This window comes from Hydractinia symbiolongicarpus, chromosome 6 (assembly GCF_029227915.1).
Source record: "Hydractinia symbiolongicarpus strain clone_291-10 chromosome 6, HSymV2.1, whole genome shotgun sequence".
NCBI lineage: Eukaryota > Metazoa > Cnidaria > Hydrozoa > Anthoathecata > Hydractiniidae > Hydractinia > Hydractinia symbiolongicarpus.
The window spans coordinates 19,947,571-19,969,992 of NC_079880.1; the positions used below are offsets into that span (position 1 = coordinate 19,947,571).

The window sequence follows — 22,422 nt, forward strand, 5'->3', positions numbered from 1 at the left end:
GCCATTTTGAGATAACGTGATAACATCCTGTATTACGACGGTTCCAAAGGAAGTCTAAAAGTTATTTTACACCCCGCGGATTTAAAGTCGTATAAACCACAGCATGCTTTATATATTAGTTACCATGTACAACAAAATCCGATTGACACTAATTAAGATCCACTTTACCCGGGTTATCATTTTACATTGTCCACTGTCCTAATTAATATTGTTGCATAAAAAAATAAAAAAGTAGCTGATTATTGCATTTGTTACCACCCTATGTCTGTCTTTACACAACCGCTAATTTTTGTTCACTTTAGTTCGTTTTATTAGCCTTATCGTATATTTGCCTGTGCGAAAATTCCCGAAACGGTCATTACGTGAAAATCTTTGCGAAATTACTAGAAATGATTTATTCGCTAAAATTAATCTTCGCGACAAGTTTAAATTTTGTAGTTGATAAAAATAATGATCAGCCTCTGTGATACGAGCACATTAAATTAAAGGTTACCTTATCTCAATATATAGGCCCGAAATGAATTAAAATTTTGGAAAATTATTCGTAGATTCAACAAAATAAGTCATCGCAAAAAACTTAAAATAGTTCATTTGTGAAAATTGAAATTTGCAAAAAATTTCTTTATGAACCTCGATAAACTACTGTATTCAGCTTTCAAAAGACGCTTTTAACAAAAAAAACATGCCAAATTCAACTTGGATTGGCTTAACTTGCGAAGGAGTACTTAGTTCATTACATAAGCAGTATGCGTACTCGGTTCGAACCAAGTACGTAATTGAACTACTTGGGTCAATATCTTATTTGGGTTACAACAACTATAAGGTGAAGGAACCAACCTGAAAATGAGGGGGACACATTTATTATAAATTCGTCGTCCTGTATTTGGTATTTTTGATTAAAGTGAAAATCTCATCTTCGTTTTCTATAGACAATAGCGCAGCTAGGTTTACCTTACTACCTATGTTTGACACTTACAGAAGAATGTGAAAAGTTAAATGTGCAACCAAAATTTAGTTACAGCGATTATGTTGAAGAAGCTTCCAGACAAATATACTGACGCTAAATATGGGTACTTCAAAAACTTAAAAATTGTTATTATTTTTCCCTTGAAAATGATTTTATCGATAAACGTATTGTATGAGTTAAACAATTATTTCCAATGTTTCTTTAAACTTGTTTTTTCGTGCTTGTTTACATATTAAGCTACCATTTTTTTTGACGACGGGCAACACCGCTCCATATCGGCCCGTGAATATGATTGCCGAAATATTCATTTTAGAACTCATTCTAACGCACCATACATGATGTTTTGTAAAGAAGAGCCAAAATCGTCATCCAGCTTCAAATTATTTTTTTTAAATTGTAAAAAGCAGAGTTCGGATACCATTATTATTTTCTGCTAGAGGCAGAAACAGATGGTATTTAAAGAACAAATAGTATTTTAAGTTTTTAAAAGTTTCTAAAGGATTGAATGGTTTTTAAAGGATTGTATAAAAACCAGGAAATTTATATTCAGCATATTCAATCTCTAATTGTTTTTTATGTGTTCCTTTATATTATTTGTAATAAAATCTGGTCTTAGCGCACCTGTATTAACGCAACTTAACACAATACCCAAACTTTACGATTCAGGAGCACAATTTTCAGAAGGATTCGTGGTTTTATATTCTGCGATGAGTTATATACTGTCGATGAAACATATATTTGGTTTGCTAAAGATTGTCTTTTTTATATATAGCTAATGATGCTAGCAAGGCTATTCGGCCCAGCTCATCGCATAAAAGCCCCATGTCTGGCGCCTACTAGTGACTTTGGAAAAAAAGAAATCAATAAAAAGTTTTAGAATGTAAGAAATGAATTTACAATTTACAATTTATTTACAAATTTAATTTATAGTTAACTTTTATGGCAACCATGCCTCTTCAACGTACCTATCAAATGTTGTTGCAGTATATATAGTCATATCTTTAAGTAATGACAATAGAAAACAATTATCTCCTCCGAAAAAGGTTTTTTAAAGAAGTTGACAAAAACACATATATAAAAGCATCAGTAGAATAACCAATAGAGTACATTATGTTGACTGCAATTTCCAGAGCGAAAGAATTTCCTATAACATTTCTGTAAGCCAAAAAGAATATAAAATCGGGTATTTCTATGAACAACACAAAACTGACCACCAACAGGAATGGCAATAACAAATGTAGACTAGTCCCCTTGTTTTGGCGATGTCCCTTTCGAGTGGAAATATTTTCTTTGTGAAATGTAATGGTCTCAATAGGGATTGAAATCCTAGCTGTTACCTTTCTTTTTTGACGAATTTTTTTTATGATGTAAAAGTACGTCAAAATGGCAATAATAACAAATACAAGATCGCCACATGGAAAACCATAAGCGTAAGAAAAATCTACAAGCTTTGCGCAGCCATGTAATGGTTCGATACGAATATAAACAAAAAGTGAAAATAATAAACACAAGGTTATCAACCACAGTGTAATCATGCAGTATTTGGTTTTTCTTGCGGACCAATATAAAGGATAACGGATGTTTAAGTACACTTCTGCTAAACGGTCTAATGTGAGAATATACATAACCGCGTAGTAAGGTAAACACGAAGTTAAAAAACAGATCATTGAAATGTGATATGCGAAGTTTTGTCCGCCATAAAATGTGTACAATACAATGTAAGCAGCGCCAGTTGCTGATAAACAAATTTCAGATAAACTCAGATTGATCATAAATATAGTTTGACTTCTGCTAACGTTTGTACTTCTTGTTAATAGTAGTACTATGCCTATACTATGTAGTACCAAAGGTACAATATATGATACGAGTGAAATTGTCCATAATTCCATATTTGTTGTTGTTTTACTTTCCATGCATCTCAAATAAAAGTGTACTGAAATTATAATCATTGACCACGGTCGTGATCTGTTGCTTTTCTGTCTTTAATCAAGATTGCATTTCAATTTTCAATCCTTCCCTTAAAAGAATCAATATTGTTTGAATGGTTTGAATTGGAGTAGAGTTAAGGGTAACGTAAAACAAAATTAAATGGAATGACGTTATTGTTGTTTTTCAGAGCTCAATATTTTTAATAGTTTCATTATACATCACAAAACGAACTAACTCGAAAAAACAAAGATGTTTTCATTATAAGGTTTTGAGATCGTTAAATTATTTATTATTGATAGTTGATATTATAAGACATGTTGTGTTCGCTTTGTATATGCTTTAAATTAATTCTATCAGTTAGAAGGTAAAGAACTGTGATAGTTGCTTTTTCTTTTTTTAATTCAATTGATTTCAGGTGTTAGATATTTATTTTGCCTTTTATTAATTATTAATTATTAATTCTACTTTATCGTTTCTATTTCCCTGCTCCACTAGTTTTCAAATTAAAAGGCTTTAATGGCATATTATGGCACTGAATACAATGTAAAAAATGAGGAGATAGAAGTGAAAAAAGAAATGCTGCTATACTTTTTAGATGCAGCACTTTATTTCTAATGGCTTCACATACTAATCATCCGTAAAATTTTTGTACATGGAGAGGTTACTTATTTAAGGAAAATTAAGTAAAATATACCGTTCTTATAGAAGATGGAAGTATAGTTTACCTCCTAGCCTGTATGTTACATGCGCTGAAAACATCCACATTTGCACACATGCAAAGGAGTTCATTCGTTTAGGGAAAAAAATCCATTTTTCAACTACTATGTGCAATTCTTAGCATAAGGAGAGTGCCTTACGTCAACAAAATGACGGTTACATTGGTTTGTACAGTCATTCATAAAAATAACAACGGATAAAGAGATAAGAACTCGTGTTTTTTTCTTTCTCTTGATTGCAATAATATTAACTTCTTAAATATAGCAAAATCGCAGAGATAAATTGTTAGTTCTATTTCGCAGTATTGATATATACACCATGCTCTATAGCTATAACTATCAAGGTTAAACTTACTCAAGATTGCTCAAAGAAAATAGAAGCTGGTGAAGCATATAGTTTAATCTTCTGCAGTATATGCCACTTGTGTTACTAGCTGCAGTGACAATTGTTTTGCTTGTGAATGCAGTGTAAACTTTTGTTTCTTTGTACCTAGAGATATCCTAACCAAAGTCGCTTTATTTTAAGAAATACTAAGTTTGACCAGCTTACGATTTTAAAAACAACACTTGGGCCGCCAAAGAAACGGCGGATGTCGTTGGAGCTATTTTAAAGAGCTCTTTTTCCTCCTTTTGTGCCATTCCATGCTGTTGTTTCGGTTCAACTTAGCTTATGTAAATGTATGTGCCTAAAGTTTTTTCCTTCTGAGATAGGTAAAGTAAAGCAGGCAATGACTTGCGCCAGCACTTGTTACTTACTGTTAATGGACCCGACAACAACCTTCACAAATCATTGCTTCAATGGAGCAGCCGAGAAACAGTCTGTCCAGCCTGTCGTAACTGAAATTTAATGCATATAAAACTATCTCGTCTGGCTCCTTAAAGGTAATTTAGGGTCGTCAATTATAAAAGTCAAGTGAGTAAACTTGCTCAAACGAACCTCCCTACAGCACCCACGGCGGGCTATTTCCCGTGTGAAAATGCTTAACTCGTATTTTTCAAACGGCCTGGCTATTTTGTCAAGGATTGTTACATGGAGTTTGCGCCGCAATTCGACACTCCTTCAATTGCAACCTAGGTTTTCACAATAGCAGGTACAACAGCAGCGCCATGGAGAGATTTGTAGAAAAATAAAAATGGCTACCTGGCTAAACACACTGAAAGGTTGCTGCAAGTGTTTAAAGTTTTGATTTGGTATATAACGAGTAAAAAATGGATAAATTATTGTTATTTTATGGCTTTCGTAGCTAGCGTTACTCATTATTGCATATAATAAAAAATAAAAAGAAGATGGGATGGAGGCAGCACAGCTAGCTAGCTGCCAGAACACACAGGACAGTCAAACAACAAAAACTACTTTTGTGACACATTGTATCTCAATATGAAGCAAATAATAACACAACAACTCTGTTTAAATAAAACATATGAACTATGAAAACTTTTTTTTAATAAAATATAAACTATCATATAGCTAGTGTTTTATAACATCTATTCACCGAAAAAAATGATGATGATCTAGAATTTGTTTTCTTTTGCAAGAGAAAATTTGGCATTGTCATGCTCATAAAAATAAAATATATTTGTATAAAATACATATTCTTTGATGTAAATATTATAAATTTTATGCTGTAATAGTCACCATACTTTCTATATAATTATGTCGTAAACATTTATGTACCAAATGTTCTGACAAAACATTAATTCACACACATTTATATTAAAAAATTGATTTCTTTGAGCTTTCTAATTGGGAAAATTAATATTCATACTCTTGCGAAAGACACTATCTCACTGATTCACAAATATATATTGCAAATGTTATGCAAACAAAAAGTATATAGCAGAATAAGGAAATAAGGAAAATATACATCTAACACGAACTATCAACATACTGAACTTTTAAACAAAAAACGGTGTCTAAATTTCTAAATCAGAAAAAACCTTTTTCATGAAAGCACTCTCACATAGTTGGCATTTCAAGTTATTTCTAACAAGCAGCAAGCAATGTTCACAACACATATCTCTCTCTGGTATGTAATCAGATCCTCTTGAAACATAGTGCAACTTATCGTAACCGTTTTCTCTCAGATGCAACAATTGTATGTACTCGTGACGGAAAATTCTTGGCCAGCGACATTGGAAAGTGGTATTGTTAGAATACTTTACAATCATCTGGTGCTTTTGCTCCCGCCCTTCCATACTATTACATCCAATTCCGAAACCGTAGCACAGCAAAGTACTTTTAGCATGGAAAGGCATGCAGTTACATAAAGTCCATAAACTGGGTGAGACGCTAAAATCATACCAACAGCTTGACTTGAAAAGTAGTTTACATTGCTTCTTTAAATCTTTTAAAAGTTCCAAATTGAAATTCTCTACACGTACTGATAGTGAAATAATTTTTCGCAAACATATGAACTAAAAATGGATTTGATGCAGCCTTATTTTCATTTGTTGACTCTTCAATTCATTTAAAATAAGTAAATTTAATTCTGGGAAATGACAAAGAAAGGCTTTACTCTCCTTCCCACGAAAACGAAAAGTTAAACTACTTTCATTCTTAGAACTGCTTTCATTAAACCACCGGATAATTTTTTTCGACAAACAATTACATCCCATTGCTGAACGTATAACATTAACAAATTTAATTAAAGCATGTGAGGAAGGTATATCTTTAAATGCTTTGTAGGAATTCAATGGAGCAGTTGCCAAACATAGATTGAATAACTTTATGAAGTGCTCTTTGACGACATTGTTCTTCAGATGAAGAGCTTCGCCTTTTGCTTAATCAATATAATGGCCAACCAAGGGGACTTCTTCTTGTCTACCTTTCAAAACTTTAGATATATAAGATGTCAAGTTACTACGTTTCGTTGCACAGCTTCTTTTAGATCGTTTATTCCTTAAATATATAAATTAGTGGAAATAGTTTTTCTTATGTGGTCCTTTTTTTATTGCCTGTAAGAATGCGCGCACATATACAGAACTTTGTAAACACTCGCTCATCTATACACAGAACTCTAGCTAGCTACGGTTTAACGCATCTTTTTTGCCTAAAAACCCTAAATTTTTCCTTGTTACTTGTGGATGAATGAAAACTTGCGAAAAAATTAATACATGAGAAAATTTAGTCAGAATAAAGCATAGCTAGCTATAGCTATACAATGGGACAACACGTCCACAAAATATTTAGCTAGCTAGCTAGCTTTAAAGACAAGTTTTAATTTTTTTTATATGGATGGGTTTCTTGTATATATTGTGAAAAATTGAGAAGTCGGCTATATGAGACCTAAAATATACTTATACTCATAGGACATAGCCAGATAGACCATTAACACCTTAGTTTACAGAATATAATAAAAAAGAAACAATTTAAAAATGGCCATACTTCCGTTGCTTTTATTTACCAAAAAAACTTCAAATTTAAAAAATGTAAAACAACAGAATTGAAGATTCGTCTTACAACTTGCGTTTTAATGCCTTCAAATAGAAAAATAATACCATTTAATACTATTCTATACCCAACAAAGTTTGTTACTGGAAGGGTAAAATTGAAAGAGGCACTATTTCAAGACAGCTAAAAAGACATTCCACGATGTTCAACATAAGCATGTTTATATTCGATCGAAAGAAAATTATTCGGCTTTCAAATTCTAGCGCTCGTAAAACCATCAGACACGTTTAAAACACATACCAGATAAAAGTATGGTACCATGTACCAAAGATATAATACTTACGGTCCTCAACCGTTTTTAAAAACCTACGGGCCGAAAAACGCGGACGCTTTTGATAAGCATTTCTTGGACCGTTTTTACCCGCCGTGACCAAAATAAAAAGTGGATGGTCAATCCCAAAGACAAGACAAACTGTCAAGCCACCCAGGTATGTTTTTTTCTATAAGAACCTAGTTGATAGTTTGTAGGATATAAATTAGAAACAAACACGTTGTCGGGTTTAATTTTTCTCTGTACAACAGCATCGCTACATAAACGTTTACAAAGCAGAAATGTAACCACATTCACACGTCCTTATAAAAAGTTGTTTACAAAAATTGTACATGCGAAAAAGCCGATAAACCACGAAGGAAACGTCCGGATATATTAAAACATAAGAGTAAGCTTGCTTGTGCAGCAGTTCTCTTCTGATAGTTCTCACTCCATATCAAACGGAGCGAAATTTATAGATTGGTCAGCCACACAACAAAGCTTTTTAATTCGATTTTTTCTATTTCCAGCAAATTGTGTCAATTTTAACATAAGTTTGCTTTGGTAAGTTTTTTTATTTCGATTTTTTAGCTGTAAAATGTGACCTTCGTTCAAATTTTGATCAATATTAATTTCGTGGTGTCAAATCTTTCTGCAATTTTTAAGTATCTATTACCAGCAATAAATAAAATATCTAAGCAATAACTTGTTTTGTGCACAAAAACAGGCTGCATCCCAGAGTAAATATTGTTTTGAATGGCTTTCGTCGTACCATCACTATTTCAAGTTTGTTTCGTATTTCAGTTTTGTATTCAGGAAGAACTTTATAAAGGTTAAAACTAATTACATAGAATCTGGTAAAACGAATCGTTGTGATCAAGGTGCCACAACTGGAAGGTAACAGTTCGCCGGTCCAAGAAAAGGGGACAGGAACAGACATCACAGATAACGAATGCGTATTTTTGGGTACTTGGTTAAGCTTCGAACACTCCTCCATTCCTTTTCAACTAACTTACTTATCCACTCAAAACGGCTTTAATAATGAAAGATTACATGACATATGGTTAATGATAAGTCTTTTAAATAGCTTTTAATGTTGAATATTCCCTTTTCTTTTTCTAATAATCACATAAACAATGCCATTTAAAATTCCTCCAATGTTTGAGAAAGTCGTAACACATTGAAACAACGCTTGTGGAACCACTGCAATAATCTGCCACACCCCATACAAAACTCTGGCCCACCATTGTATAAAGAAAGCTGCAACAAATAAAGACATGTTTTTAGCTGCCCTGTGTGATGAACGAACAACATTGGCATCTTGTCCTGACGAATTTTTAAATCTTGGTTCCTCTTTCCGGATACGATACCATGTCAGAACATACAGAACGATATTCGTAGTCAGAATAATGACTAGAGGCACCGTGGTGAAGAAAAGATTTGCATACATTCCTTTTACACCATCAAAATAGCAGCTAAAACAATATACGTGAGGATCAACATACACAATTTATTCATGTACAAATATAACAAAACAGATGACAATACTAGCTGGACAATAAATTAAAACAAGTTTTTTTATTATTAATATACTTTCTATTACCTAATAAATTTTGGCAAATATTTAATTTGGCGAATAACCAAAACGGAATACTTGGCGAGGACTTAATTTGGCGAATGATAAATTTTATTAAATTTGGCGAATACAAAAAAGTGTTTATTTTGGCTGGGATTTATTTTTGCGAATGACACAAAGAAATGAATTTTGATGTCTTGAAATGTTTTATAAAAAATAAGAATAAACGTAGTTAATGTAATGCTGCTAAACGTTAGCATTACAAAGAATAGTAGCGAAAAAATGGAGACCTGTAACAACCCTCTTTATACTTGTATTTACAAAACTTGTGAAATAAAACAAATTTCGCCCAAATTCGCCAAATTTAATCTACGCGAAAATTTATTCACTTAAGGTAGTACTTCTTTCATACCATGCAGGTACTCGCTAAAACTTCTGCAACAGTTTTTAAATTTTAATTACATTAATTCCTGTCTAAATTCGTTAGCAGCAAAAGATTTGGACGAGAGAAAGAATTAAATAATTAACATTGTACTTTAAATCCACCCAATATGTTGTACAGTTTAACAACCTGGTTTTCTTAGTATAACTGCTGAGGTCGTTCTCCGCAATTAAGTAAAGTAAGCAAATTGGAATTCAAAGGATAACAGAAATGAATGATGATACTCACAAGGTTCCATATGGTCCCATTGATCCAGTCGTAAGTGCAACCATGCTGCCAAGAAAAGGTGTTCCAAACACCCAAAGCGATAATTTCCAATCATATTTTCCAAATTCGAGCTTTTTGCCAAAGTAAATCAAAACAAAAGCATTGATAGAAACCACATTTACCATCAAGTTCTGCGCAGTAATGAACTCGGCTAGCATGATGCCATAAAACTCGCAAAGAGCTTTTGGGTAGACATGATCTTTTTTGATGACAATATGCAAATGATCCATTGAGTGGCAGATATTAAACAAGGCATCGCATATGGCAAGATACACAACAAACCGTTCACTTTTTGTCCAAGTGAAAAATGTTGATATTCTTTGATGTTTAAATGAAAAATATATTACCAATATAGCTGTTATTAAACTTAAATAGATACATGTTAACGCTGGTATATGGATGGCATAAAATTGACCGTTATCCAGTCCATAAATTGCCAAATCGTATCCGTTTTCTTTCTTCGATGTCATTGTCGTAGACGCTGTATTGTTCCTCAAAAGTTGTGTTTCTCTCGGAGACCTTTATTACTTCCACTAAATCTTTTTTACAAATGTTCGTTATAAATGTTTGTTATTGTGAATTTAAAAGTAATTAATGTTGAATTTCTCGTTTATTTTTATTGCCGCCGTAATTGATTTTACAAACAACAGTTCTATGATAAGAAAATGATTTGCACCATTTTGAACAACCAATCGTATGTATGGAAGCGCAATCTCTAAATGAATGAGTACCCGTATTTTGTCTGTTTTTGTAAAAAAAAACTCATGATACAGAAACACGATATATAAAGGACGGCAAAACACATAGATTTATCCACATTCTACTTAAAAACTTTCTTTATAATAATAGCCGTATTTTTTCTGTCTGCCAGAAGTTGTGGAACAGGTACACGAAATAGGGTGTAATTTATAGACGGACGAGCCCGTGGATCTATCCACGGTTTAACGACTAGAATGTTAATAATATTCGTATTTTGTCTTTCTTTGCACAAAACGGTACAACAGCAGCGAAGTATCGGAAAGCGATACTTCGAGGACCAGTACAACAGGCGAATCAGTGGATTTTTCTACGAGCAGGTCTATGTTATAATAACAACATTTTTGTCTGTGGGTCAAAGATAGCACAGGTAGCTGTTAGTAGCGACAGGTGTCTTCCACGGACTAAGGACTAGTAAGTTATACTCCATACATAACTGACATTAAAACATAATGCAGTTTTATAAAACCGCTTTCCCGTTCACACCAATGTTTAATAAAATCTAGTTTTATTAAACCTGGTTTAATAAAACATTGTTTTGAGGTTGTTTTATTCGTGTTTATTAAAAACGTAAACAAAGATGGACGCACACGCTGCACAGAGAAAAGAACTAAGCAAAAAAAAGACAAAACGTTCCAGACATTGGGAACAAATAGAGACAAAAAAATCTCATTACTAAACGGTCAAAAGAATATTTTCAAGAAAGAATGGAGTCTTGCACAAGAAAGAAGGTCATTTGGAATGAAATCTCCCATTTAAAAAAATAGCATGGGCACTGCACCACCCAAAAAGCCTCCATGTTTTGAAGAATTGGACTGCATTCTTAGTGTTAGAGCTACGAATGTTCCTTCCCATTGAGTATCTCTACGAAAAGTGAAGGAAACGCTGAAAATGAGAACACTTAGAATAATGATTCAAACAACTCTTCTGTCGGCGATAATGTAACATTTGATCATCTTTTGCATCAGCAAGGTGAGCTACGTATTAGCATGGAGAGCCAAACAGAAAGAGGTGATGAAACAGCTTTAAATCCACATAGTACCGCAGATTTGTTTTTAACAAGGAGTCGAAAAGAAAGCGTTCAAGGTTGGAAATGCTCTTTCATCAATTGAATCACTCACTCTATGAGCAGTTTCATAAAATCACAGAGTGAAACCGATAAAGCTTTTCTCGATATTTTATTTACTAAACCAATAGAAAAAGATCTGTTAGTAGTCAATTTGCAAGTACGCGAGAAGGGAGATTCATATTGTATTAAAATAGAAGTTACGCATGAAATTAGAACAATGCCTAACTTAGCAAGACTTATCCGAAATGAATATGGATTTGATGCATCTCAAGAACTGTTGATTTTTAAATATCCTGACATTTTATTCCGTAATGACAGGGAAGTAAAACGCATAGAACATTGGAATGTAAAATTTATTATAAACATAACATTTTTTGGAAAAGTATTTTGCATTAGAATGTTCCTGTGAATTTTTTAACATAACAAAGTTTTTACTGCTATATACTCGAAACAATTACTTGTACAATATTGCGTTGTAATATGTATTATGTAGCAGTGGAAACTGCTTTGGAGACGACTGTTTTATATGCAGAAACGAAAGGTACATATGACAGCTGTCCTGTTGGTAAAAACAAAAGACCTATTGTGTTCGATTAGTGCGTCATAGTTTAGAAACATATAGCTAGTAACAACCAGCCTTTTTTATAAAATTGTTATACCTTTTGAGCTGTGTTTACATTCTGTATTTAAATTCTATTTTTTCTGTATTTGTAATTCAAGGCACATTGCTTGCAATGTAACTGGAATATGTCATTTTTCTCTCTTCTTTCTTCAACGTAACTAAAAACCCGATAAACACCAGGCTAAGGTATGTTATTGACAATATCGATGTCTAATCCTTGCATACAGTCTTCGAAAAAATCTTGATTCCGTAACCTGCATAGGTTATGTAATACGCAACATGCACTTACAATAATGACACAATTTTCTACTGATGTGTCAAGGCATTGATTTTGATAGGCATTGGAATGTTTCTTTGAATCTTCCAAAAACAGCGCATACTTAAATAACTTTTCCCTTTTATTTAACTCGCCTTGATCAGCGTACGGCTTCATTACGAACTCCTCTAACGGATAAGCACAGTCACCCAAAACCAATGTTGGTAATGATGAAATGATAGTCTTTGTGATTGACAGTCGTCTGGATCTTTTATAGGTGGCTTGATTTTAATGTGACATTCATCCAAGGCGCCAACACCTTGAAGAAATCCAGATATTTTTTAAATTAGGCTATGACATACGTAGTTTATTCACTGAAAAAAAACGCATTAACTCGGGCAATAAGATATTCACAATTGCTTTCGAGACAGACTGTACTATAGCACATACAGTGGAGCGTCAAACGCAAAACAAATTACTTATAGTACGATGCCCGCTCCTTTCCGAAAAAAAAGTGTAATTACAATTCTCATTTCTGCTGGAATAGCTTTTCATGTATCTTGCTTCTCGATATAAGGAGAAAGTGATTTACAAATATAAGAGAATGCAGATCTAGCCTATAGGACAAAGGTGCATATGTGAGATATATTAGTATAAGTAATGCTGCACATTATCTTCCCAAGTGCTGTAAAGATCATGGATCCAGTGGGACTCGAACCTACGATCTCTACTTGCCGGGCGACTGCTCTACTGACTGTGCAATCGATCCGATGCTAATCCGATGCAGATCTATCCATTCTTACATTATTTATCCAAGCTTTATTTGCCCAATACATAAGAATGTTTTTGTTCCAAAAACTCTGTCGAGGTACGAGGTATGTCAACATTGGCATAATGAAAAAAAATTGCGTCAAAGCTCTATTTCTTCTATTGCAACGCTGTTGATACAAAAGAATACGAAGTCTTGTGTTGAGAGCTTGTAAATCCATGTGTTAATAATGTATTGAAAGAAGTTGAATAGTTACCATATATGTTTTTGCAAAACGTGTGATTTATTTTTTGTGTGAACGGAACTTGTATAAAACATGTTTTAATTAAGTCATGGTTTGATAAAACATGGTTAGTTTATTTAGATATGAATGGGGTAGTAGATAACACCTATAATAACTATTCTTAAGGTACAGTTGCTAGTTGTACAAAGAACTACGCGATAAATGATTAACTAGAAACAGCATTATTTTAAGATTCGACGCCAGAAGGTTCTGAATCAATTATAAAGAAAGTGAGATTACAACGCCGCTTTTTTCTCTTATGATAATACGGAGACTTTGTCCGTCTGTCTGTGACAGGCAAAGTGGATGTGTTTATTTTCCTTTCATGTAGCTAAAATTTTCTTTAAAGTCGCCGAAAAAATTATGTCCATTTTGCTAGAGGGTTTACTTTGTTTAGATCACGTGATAAAAACGAATCAATTTGACTTGTGGATATAAATTTAACGGCTAACTTTCTAAAAATGGTGTCCTTTTGCCACCAAAAAAATCACAAAAGAACGGTCCCTTTATCTTCAAAAAAGTAAAAAAAGAAAGAAAAAAAGTCCAAGCGAAGAATTAAAAAAGTGAAGTGAGAAGTGGTAGCTATAGCTAGAGTTAGAAGTAAAGTTAGAAGTAGAAATTAGAAAAGGCTAGAGTGTGAAGTGGATTGAAATCACAAATAGTAAGAACTTTGATGTTTTTAGACGTTTAGTTTTTATGTCGCTGGAGCAAGAAGACTCGCATTTTCCGGTATGCAACCGAATAAATGATTTTTCAGATATGAATTTGATGTTTTTTAAAATATCAAAGGTTTCCAACGTAATCAAAGGTAATGACTTTATAAGATGTTAATATTTGAGACGTTTATTTATGACCTTATTATTATAGGTGGTGTTGGACATGATTCTATACATTATCACAATTTTTGTTGTACTTTAGAGGACTCTTACTGACATCCGCAAAATTTTAAACACATATGATCCTATACATTATTTTGATCAGCGTTTCAATCTGCATGCATTACAGGCGACAGAGAAACTAAATTTCACCAATTTTTTTTGGACCTGCAGTGCTGACGTCAGCAAAAAGTCTACATTAACCTATTTTTCTATCTTCCTTCTGCCTAAGTGGATTCTTCAACAGCCTTATCGACTATTCTTATATAATGCTTGAGGTCTAAAACATACAAAGAACACAAAAAAACTTAAGAACTTATAAAAGCTAGGAAAAAATCCTAAAAAAAAATTCGAAACAAGAGCAGAATTAATGCTCATTAACTGAGTAAACTACCAGGGGACACACACATATAATTAATAGTAGATTACTTTATCGCAACGCCCAGTCTCAAATATTGTGATCATTCAGTAGGCTAAGTAAGGAGTATACAAGACTTTGCTTGCATATAATTACATAAGACAATATATTTTAGAACGTGACCTGTGACATGTCTTGTTTCACATTTAATTTTACTTCCGCAGCATGATAACAATTGCCCCTTTCCTTCATGCGACCAATGCGTAATGCATCTTGGTAGGTGCAGTCAACAGCGACGCTGCAAAGTCTGATTACAAGAAAATACGTTATATTTGCTATTAACCCAATAATAACTGTTTATGAGGGCAATACCGGAAAATAATGACCGGCGTCAAACGTAACAGAGGTCAATATTCGAAGATATTGCCCGAATAAACAGTTATTATTTGGATTATGATCCAGGTACTGCATTTTACGACAGAAAATATAACATAAGCAGGATGTCTTTATAGAAACTATTTCAATATGGAACGTACATTTCGTACTAAAAATATGTTTTTTTAAATCGAATATCGTGTAAACATTACAGATTTTTATTGTAGCTACAACATAGAATGCTTTAAAAGATAAAAGTAAGTTTCACTTCTGCTTCGCGTTTGATTTACTTTTTGCCGTGTTTCTTTACTTTTAATGCTGCCACATTTAAACTTAAAACACGGTTGCTATGGTAGCGGGCAATACCACTATGACGTAAGTTCCAACCAATCACATTTACCCGGGTAAACATTGCGAGTGAACGGCCCTATAGACAATTTTTTAAAAAGATTAGATACACGGTTGATGTACATTTGTGTCAATTATCTGCAGATATTCTGAAGTCAAAATGTAGTTGCATAACTGGTGCAAGTGGATGCTGCAAACATATTGAAGCACCACTCTATCAACTAGTATTATTCAAACAGTCAATTTTTAAACCTGTTCAGAAGATAAAACTTGCATAAATAAATTGCAGTTACAATATAGTTACTGGTGAAAGCGTAAACAAATACCATGCATGAAAAAGAGACTAACAACTTCCAAATTTTGTGATGCTATTGCTAGACGGAAAAACATGCATATTACAAAAATGTTTCCTTGCGAGTGAAGCAAGGACAATGAATCAAAAGTATTTTCATTGTGCCAGGACGACAAGCAAGTTGAAATATATTTGTTTCTTATCTGAACTAGCCATGACATTTTTCTTGATAGCATTTTTCAAAATAACAATTCGGTCAAAGCGATAGAGGCTAATTCTACATATGCATAAAGTCAAAGCATGTGGGTATATAAAAAAAATGCTTTGAGTTTCTGATTCCAGCAACATAGTAAGCAGTTGACTACAGCGTTCAATATTCAAGTAGTCTTTAATGGCAAATACTGCCGTTCCTTCTTCTAATGATCACATAAACAATGCCATTTAAAATTCCTCCAATATTTGAGAAAGTCGTAACACACTGAATCAATTCTTGTGGAACATCTGTAAATATCTGCCACACCCCATACACGACCGTGGCCCACCATTGCATAAAAAAAGCTGCCACAAACAATGACATATTTTTGGCTGCCCTGTGTGACGAACGAACAGCATTGGAATTCTGTCCAGATAAATCTTTAAACCTTGGTTCCTCCTTCCGGATGCGATACCATGTTAGAACATAAAGGATGATATTCATCAGAAGGATTATGATCAAAGGCACTGTAGTATAAAGCAAATTCGCATAAACCCCATTCACGCCATCAAAATAGCAGCTAAAATAATATGAAGAAGAGGATGTAGTCTTGACATGCCTAACCTATACAAATATAAAACCAGTACGTACCTGTGAAATGAAAAATAAAGAAATGTAGCCATCTGAAGTATTTCATTATATTTTTTTCTCTCCTAGCCTACAGTAAAGTTCTTCTTAAACTTTTTAAAATGGTTGGTCTACCTGCATATAATTTCAAGCACCTGCACAATTTTCTTTCTTCTGGTGATTGGAAAACCCTGTTTTCAATTTCTGACTTTACTATAGCTTTAAACCAATGCATGATTAATTGGACTAATTTATCATCATTTGCTATTTACATTAAGAATATTAGAAAAACGTATACTCACAAAGTTCCGTTTGGTCCCATTGTACCAGTTGCAAGAGCTATCATACTGCCAAGAAACGGTGTTCCAAACACCCATAGCAATAACTTCCAATCCCAGCTTCCAAAGTCGAGATTTTTACGAAAGTAAATCAAAATAAAAGCGTTGATGGCAACTACATTCACCATAAGATTCTGAGCCGTAGTAAATTCAGCTAACATGATTCCATAAAACACGCAAAGACCCTTAGGGTAAACATGGTTTTTCGTGACAACTACATGCAGATGATCCATCGAGTGACAGATATTAAACAAGGCATCACAAAATGCAAGATAAACAACAAACCGTTCACTCTTTATCCATGTGAAAAATGTTGTTATTCTTTGGTGTTTAAATGAAATAAATATCACCACTATAGCTGTTATGAAGCTTACAGATATACATGTTAGCGCCGTTATATGAATGGTATAAAATCCACCATTTTTTAGACCATATACTGCTAAATCATAACCACTTTGTTTTTTCATTGTCATTATGGCAACATACTGCTTTATAGATGTACAATGCTCTTATAGTTATGTATAGTCAAGAGACTATTAGTACATCTACTAAATGTATTTTCATATTACGTTTTCTTTTTTTCATATTTTGACTATATGGAAGATTAATATTTGAAAACATGAGTAATTAATAACGAGCTTTTCGTTTATTTCAATTACCGCTGTAATTTATAATACAAATAACGGTAATCAGAAAGAAAGTTATTTGAATAGAAAAAGGAGATGTAAATTAGTTATTTTTTCAATATCCCACGGGGCCATTACCCCAAAAATAATAACAAAGGAAAATGCCTCTTACCAATTTATTTCAGCAGGATGTTAGTATACAACGAATAACAAAATTTACACCATCCGCTGTCTGCTTTGTTGTTATGGCTAGGCGACTTGTAAAAAATGGGCGATTAAGTATTACTTTATTAGAAAAAATATAAAAAACGAATACAATACTGAATTAGATTTCGGAGTTTCTTGTTATGATGACGAGGTGACAAAACAGCTAGCTGCAATGTTAATAGTAATAAAACTTGTCTCAGCTGATTCATTCAAAGGTGTAAAGGTTTTACAATACAGCAAAATCTTCCTTTTTGAAAAGCTATCATAAAAACCTTAGCTGAAGCATACAACACTTAAATTCTACTTTGAGCATGATAGGTATTTATGGTATCAGCCCAACGTCTGATATATGATGTGTAGTTGATGGAAGTAAAGCAAGCATGTCACATTCAGGATTGAAAATTCTTACAAATATCTACCATAGTTGAAACACTGTCCTACAATTATCTCCCATTCCTCGGAATATTTTTGTCGTATGGCAAGTTAGATTTTGAGATTTTATTGTTGGCGTGGTTGAAAGTCAAATGGTAAAAAACGTGTTTAAAGACTTTTTTTAGGAACGTCTAATTTTCTGGTGAACTGACGAATTGCGACTACACCTAACTTTCTACTGGAACATATCAAAACGGATTATGAAATCATTCTGGCAAAAAAATTGTCTGTTTAAATAACTGTGTGGCCACTCGCAAAAATACAAGATAATTAGCTATTAAGAAATCAAATTTCAAAGTTTCGACAATATTAAAGTTGTGGTTTTATCAAAATTAAAAGATTCCCACAAAGCTAAATCAAATATCTAACTTTATCTTGTATTTGTAGTAACTACAAGATATGGCAATAAACAACATGCTTAACTGAAGGATGTTGTGTCTGTGACAGTGGCAGTGCAGAATATAGAGAAAAGATAAAATTTTCAAAAATTATTTCAAATGTTTTGATGTTTTTGGTGCCATGCACCACGGTGGTAGCAGAATTTCAGTTTTCTTTCGATCACCACTGTTTGATGAGTGGCTGCTTCTCTACAGGAAATATTATCAGTGTTTGTGAAAAACCTTTATAGTGAATTCTGCTGGAGAACATATGTGCAAGCCCAATTTTCGACTGGGAAAAACAACAAAAAGAAGAACAACAAGAAAAGAAATTTGCATGTAGGAAAAATTTCTCATTAGTAAATTTGCCCCTTGAAATTGTTTATTTGAGGGAAACGATTGAGCTCCATGTTAAGGAATTATTTACAGAGTGGTTTCCCGCAATGATAACCTGTCACGCCTAATGTGAATGGGAAAAACGTACAAATGCAATATTTAATACACGATGCCTTATTTTAGGGCCATTTTTGTTCAAATATTTTTGTGACAGTTTTGACTTTACTTTTTAGTGACCGTCTTTAATGGTGCATGAAGAAGTGGGCGTCTTAATATCGACTACTATGTTATCTTTGGCATAAGGTTTTAACGAATTTGTTTTCCACAATGTCTCGCTCTTATTAATTTTTTCACCTCTGTTGTATTACGGTTATAGAAAGACAGGTATGTTTCTCCACTATACGAATAAATTCTGTGTAGCGCAACTTAAGTAATTTGTCGAAAAATAAACAAAAATGAGCATAAATTGCGAAGGCTTAAGGAACTAGATAATCTCTATGTTATTAAGACTGGAGATAAGGAAATGTATGTTCTAGCGCAGCGCACATCGCGCACACGCGCACGCCCCAGTCCAACACAACAAACCCCCGATCATCCAGGGCAAGTCTTTACCATGCAGTGTTGAGTCATGCAGAACGAGGACATACGCTGTTGAGTCACGTAGAACGAGGTCATGCTATGCTTAGTCATGCATATCAAAAGAATAGCGCAAATGTGCAGGAGGTAAAGTTGGCGTGACCACCGCTGATCATCAATGCAGGTTATCTCATAGCCCCTCGGGGTTATAAGGTAAATGGAACAATGTAATGACTGCGGGCGTGTGCTTGATGAGTACGACAGGTGTGGCTGTGGACGAAGGTTCATGATAAAGGCTAGGATGCTGTGTTAGTATTGGTACCAGGAATATATCACGTATTACGGGGGTAGTTGCGTATGTACAAGAAGCAATGCTCGGACTTTGTTTGAATTTAAATAAAGAGGATGCTAAAATTCGGAGAAGAACTTGTCAAACCTCGAGATCTCTACAACTTTGCTGCTACGTTTGCCGACATCAATGATATCAATGTCGAATATATCACAGTTTCGGATCCCATCACTGCCAATGGAGGTAAGGATCAACCGTACATCGTGGGGTACCATGAGCCTTATAGTAGCCCTGAGGGTCAAAACACCAAAAATGGATTCACCCGTTACAGTGCCACTGATGAGTCTGGATTTTGATGAGTACCCCGACTGGGTTGAGAAGTATCGTCAAATTTGGGCTAAAATCGAGGAGCTGATTTTTGAGAAATTGACCACGGAGCCCGTCAAAAAGGGACGTTACGTGAACGTCAAGCTCAAATACCACAAGGACGCGATCAACACCAAATTTTATGGTATCCTGGTACCCTATGATGAAACCTGCCTAGCCAGTGCCATCCTGGCCATATCATCGTATATATGCAGGGTAAAAACTACTACTCACAGGTACACATTGTGGAATGTAGGTACAAGGACTTTAAAGTGGAATGGTTGCTGAGTTAGGATTAAATGTTTTACAAGCCTTATAGGGCTTACAAAACATACTAAGGCTTGTAAGAAGGTGGAAACTCAAGGTAGCGGTGGCATACTGCACAGACTGAAGCTTTTTTAAGACATCATTTCTGCCTTCTTCTTGGCCCTTCGCTACAAGCTGAGCACGTTCGCGTTCGTTGAGGGGATTCACAAGCTGTTTGAAGCGTTGGCGTAGTTGCTCCTTCAGCAACATGTATGGTTGCTTTTTCTGCATAATGAGACTAAACTCGTAGTCACTGATCACCTTATTTTCTACCGCCTTTAAGATGAGATCGACGATAGAGTTCAACTTATATTCAGCGAGCAGCCTTATAGTCTCATATTTCTTGGATTTAACAGCTAACTTCTTTGAAGCATTCAGCAGACCAGCTTGCCCTATTCCCATCGCGATTGTAATGCCCCCATCGCAATACAGAGGGGATCCCGAGTCCTGTTGCCAGTGCGCAAATTCCGACACCTGAGGTGATAATGCTGACACTCAATAAACCGTTGTTACAGTATTGGACCCAGGTCCCATGCATTTTGAACGTTTTTTCAAGCCCGTCCCGTTCTTTGATTTCTGTTCGCAGGTACTGTTCAATTTTCTCGATCTTTTTGAGCTTGTAGGACTGGCTTTCCTCCGGCATGTCCGCATCAGACGCACTTGATAAGGTTGGGTATAGCTTCTCTATTTATTCTATAAGCAAATGCATCGTAATTCTGGTGAAGGAAAGATTTTGGTTTCGTCTGTCAGCATGAACTCAAGGCGATCCGTCGAGCCCTTCAAAGGAAGGTAGATCGGCGTGTCAAAACTCCAGGTCAGCCTGTCCCCTAGGCATTCAACTCTTTGATGGGGAGCAAGGCGAGAATTTTGGACTTTTTGCCATCCAGTAGGCAGTCGTCTTCGTCCAACTGAGGGCAAACAAGGCGTAGCCGAATATATCTGTCAGTTTTGTAGTATGCGTCATAGTCGCCCTTTGTATAGTACTTCCCACAAGCCGGAGGCGGCAGGCCCAAGAGTTCTTGTAGTGGTTTGTTAATCCCCACCGTCTACCCGTCATTGACACGGAGCCTGCAGAGTCCATTTTTCAAGACAAAGAGCTAGATGTTGTCCTCTGCCTAACTGTTGACGATTGTTGCTAAATCCTCAATTCTGTACAGACCGTTCATAATCTCAATTCGAGTCAACCTCTGATCAGGCCCTACCTTACTGATAGTGAGGTCGTTATCGCTGTAAATGTTCAACCACATAGGCCGAATACTGATGGATTTCAGGGCTAGCCTCGTATCCTGTCCCAGGTAATCTTCGAATATCGTAGGCTCTTTAATGTCATTAATGTGAAGTTGCTTCATCGCTTTCCTGTTAAAAGAAAAGGATGAATATCTACTCATACAATCCCAAAGCAAAGTACAAGTCCAATACGGGAGAATGATCCCTGGGTATCACCAACCTGGAACATCATGACCTACACGTCTCCACAGAATTCCATATTTCCGTGGCATTTTCCGAGTTTACAAAGTATGCCATCAAGGTTCCAACGTCCTACCTTAATGATCCCGTCCAAGTCGATTGGGCAGGGCAGGTCTTGGACTACTGGAACATCCAGGTGAAATTTGCCATCCACTGCGTAACTACGGCATTAGGCTTTTCCGCTAAGCACATGACGGGCTCCGTAAAGCTTGTCAACTCGATCTTCAAATTCCATGTTTACTACCACATGCGTCGTATATTGGCAAGAATGAAGACCGATGCCATTTCAAGATGGCTTTCATCAGTACAAAAACCCCTACTCCACCTCTGGATATGCACAAGTATGCCGTAAGTACGGTGCAGATCCTAGTAGCCTGTACAAATTCAAACCTGTCATGTCCTCCGTGACCAACGGTTGATGGTGGCCTCAGGTTGATGGGGACTGGGCGAAATTTATCATCCCGACAAGTTAGGGTATGACGTCGGAAGGTCTGACCAAACTAAGCGAGAGTATGCACGTCTATGTGGTCTTGTTGCTGGGGTCGCAGGACAACTACACAGCGAGGCAGATTCTGTTGCAAAAATTTGGAAGTATGGTGCGTCGGGAAGAGAATGTAGGGCATGACATCACCCAATTCAAAAGTTGCTGCAGTATGCCAGAACTCCGGTAAGTTTTGTGGT

General features: G+C 35.0%; 3 protein-coding genes across 3 annotated transcripts; all 3 read right to left on the bottom strand.

The window, feature by feature from the left end:
- Nucleotides 1-1,992: 1,992 nt before the first annotated feature.
- Nucleotides 1,993-2,880, bottom strand: LOC130648156 (substance-K receptor-like). Its single transcript, XM_057454193.1, has one exon. The coding sequence runs from the start codon at nucleotides 2,878-2,880 to the stop codon at nucleotides 1,993-1,995; it is 888 nt and encodes a 295-aa protein (XP_057310176.1).
- Nucleotides 2,881-7,040: 4,160 nt separating this feature from the next.
- LOC130647428 (uncharacterized) lies at nucleotides 7,041-10,441 on the bottom strand. The gene is made up of 2 exons (XM_057453280.1): nucleotides 9,560-10,441; nucleotides 7,041-8,788 (listed from the first exon to the last, which is right to left on the bottom strand). Exons 1-2 carry the CDS (start codon nucleotides 10,066-10,068, stop codon nucleotides 8,404-8,406), a joined length of 894 nt encoding a protein of 297 aa, XP_057309263.1. The 5' UTR covers nucleotides 10,069-10,441; the 3' UTR covers nucleotides 7,041-8,403.
- Nucleotides 10,442-15,084: 4,643 nt separating this feature from the next.
- Nucleotides 15,085-17,318, bottom strand: LOC130647427 (uncharacterized). Its single transcript, XM_057453279.1, has 2 exons — nucleotides 16,724-17,318; nucleotides 15,085-16,374 (listed from the first exon to the last, which is right to left on the bottom strand). Exons 1-2 carry the CDS (start codon nucleotides 17,230-17,232, stop codon nucleotides 15,990-15,992), a joined length of 894 nt encoding a protein of 297 aa, XP_057309262.1. The 5' UTR covers nucleotides 17,233-17,318; the 3' UTR covers nucleotides 15,085-15,989.
- Between the last annotated feature and the right edge of the window lie 5,104 nt (nucleotides 17,319-22,422).

Bases quoted from the DNA above. Each gene is read 5' to 3' on its own strand.
- LOC130648156 (XM_057454193.1), bottom strand. From the start codon at position 2,880: ATGGAAAGTAAAACAACAACAAATATGGAATTATGGACAATTTCACTC.
- LOC130647428 (XM_057453280.1), bottom strand. From the start codon at position 10,068: ATGACATCGAAGAAAGAAAACGGATACGATTTGGCAATTTATGGACTG. The intron at 8,789-9,559 runs GTGAGTATCATC...ATATTGTTTTAG, and splicing joins ATGGGACCATATGGAACCTT to CTGCTATTTTGATGGTGTAA.
- LOC130647427 (XM_057453279.1), bottom strand. From the start codon at position 17,232: ATGACAATGAAAAAACAAAGTGGTTATGATTTAGCAGTATATGGTCTA. The intron at 16,375-16,723 runs GTGAGTATACGT...ATATTATTTTAG, and splicing joins ATGGGACCAAACGGAACTTT to CTGCTATTTTGATGGCGTGA.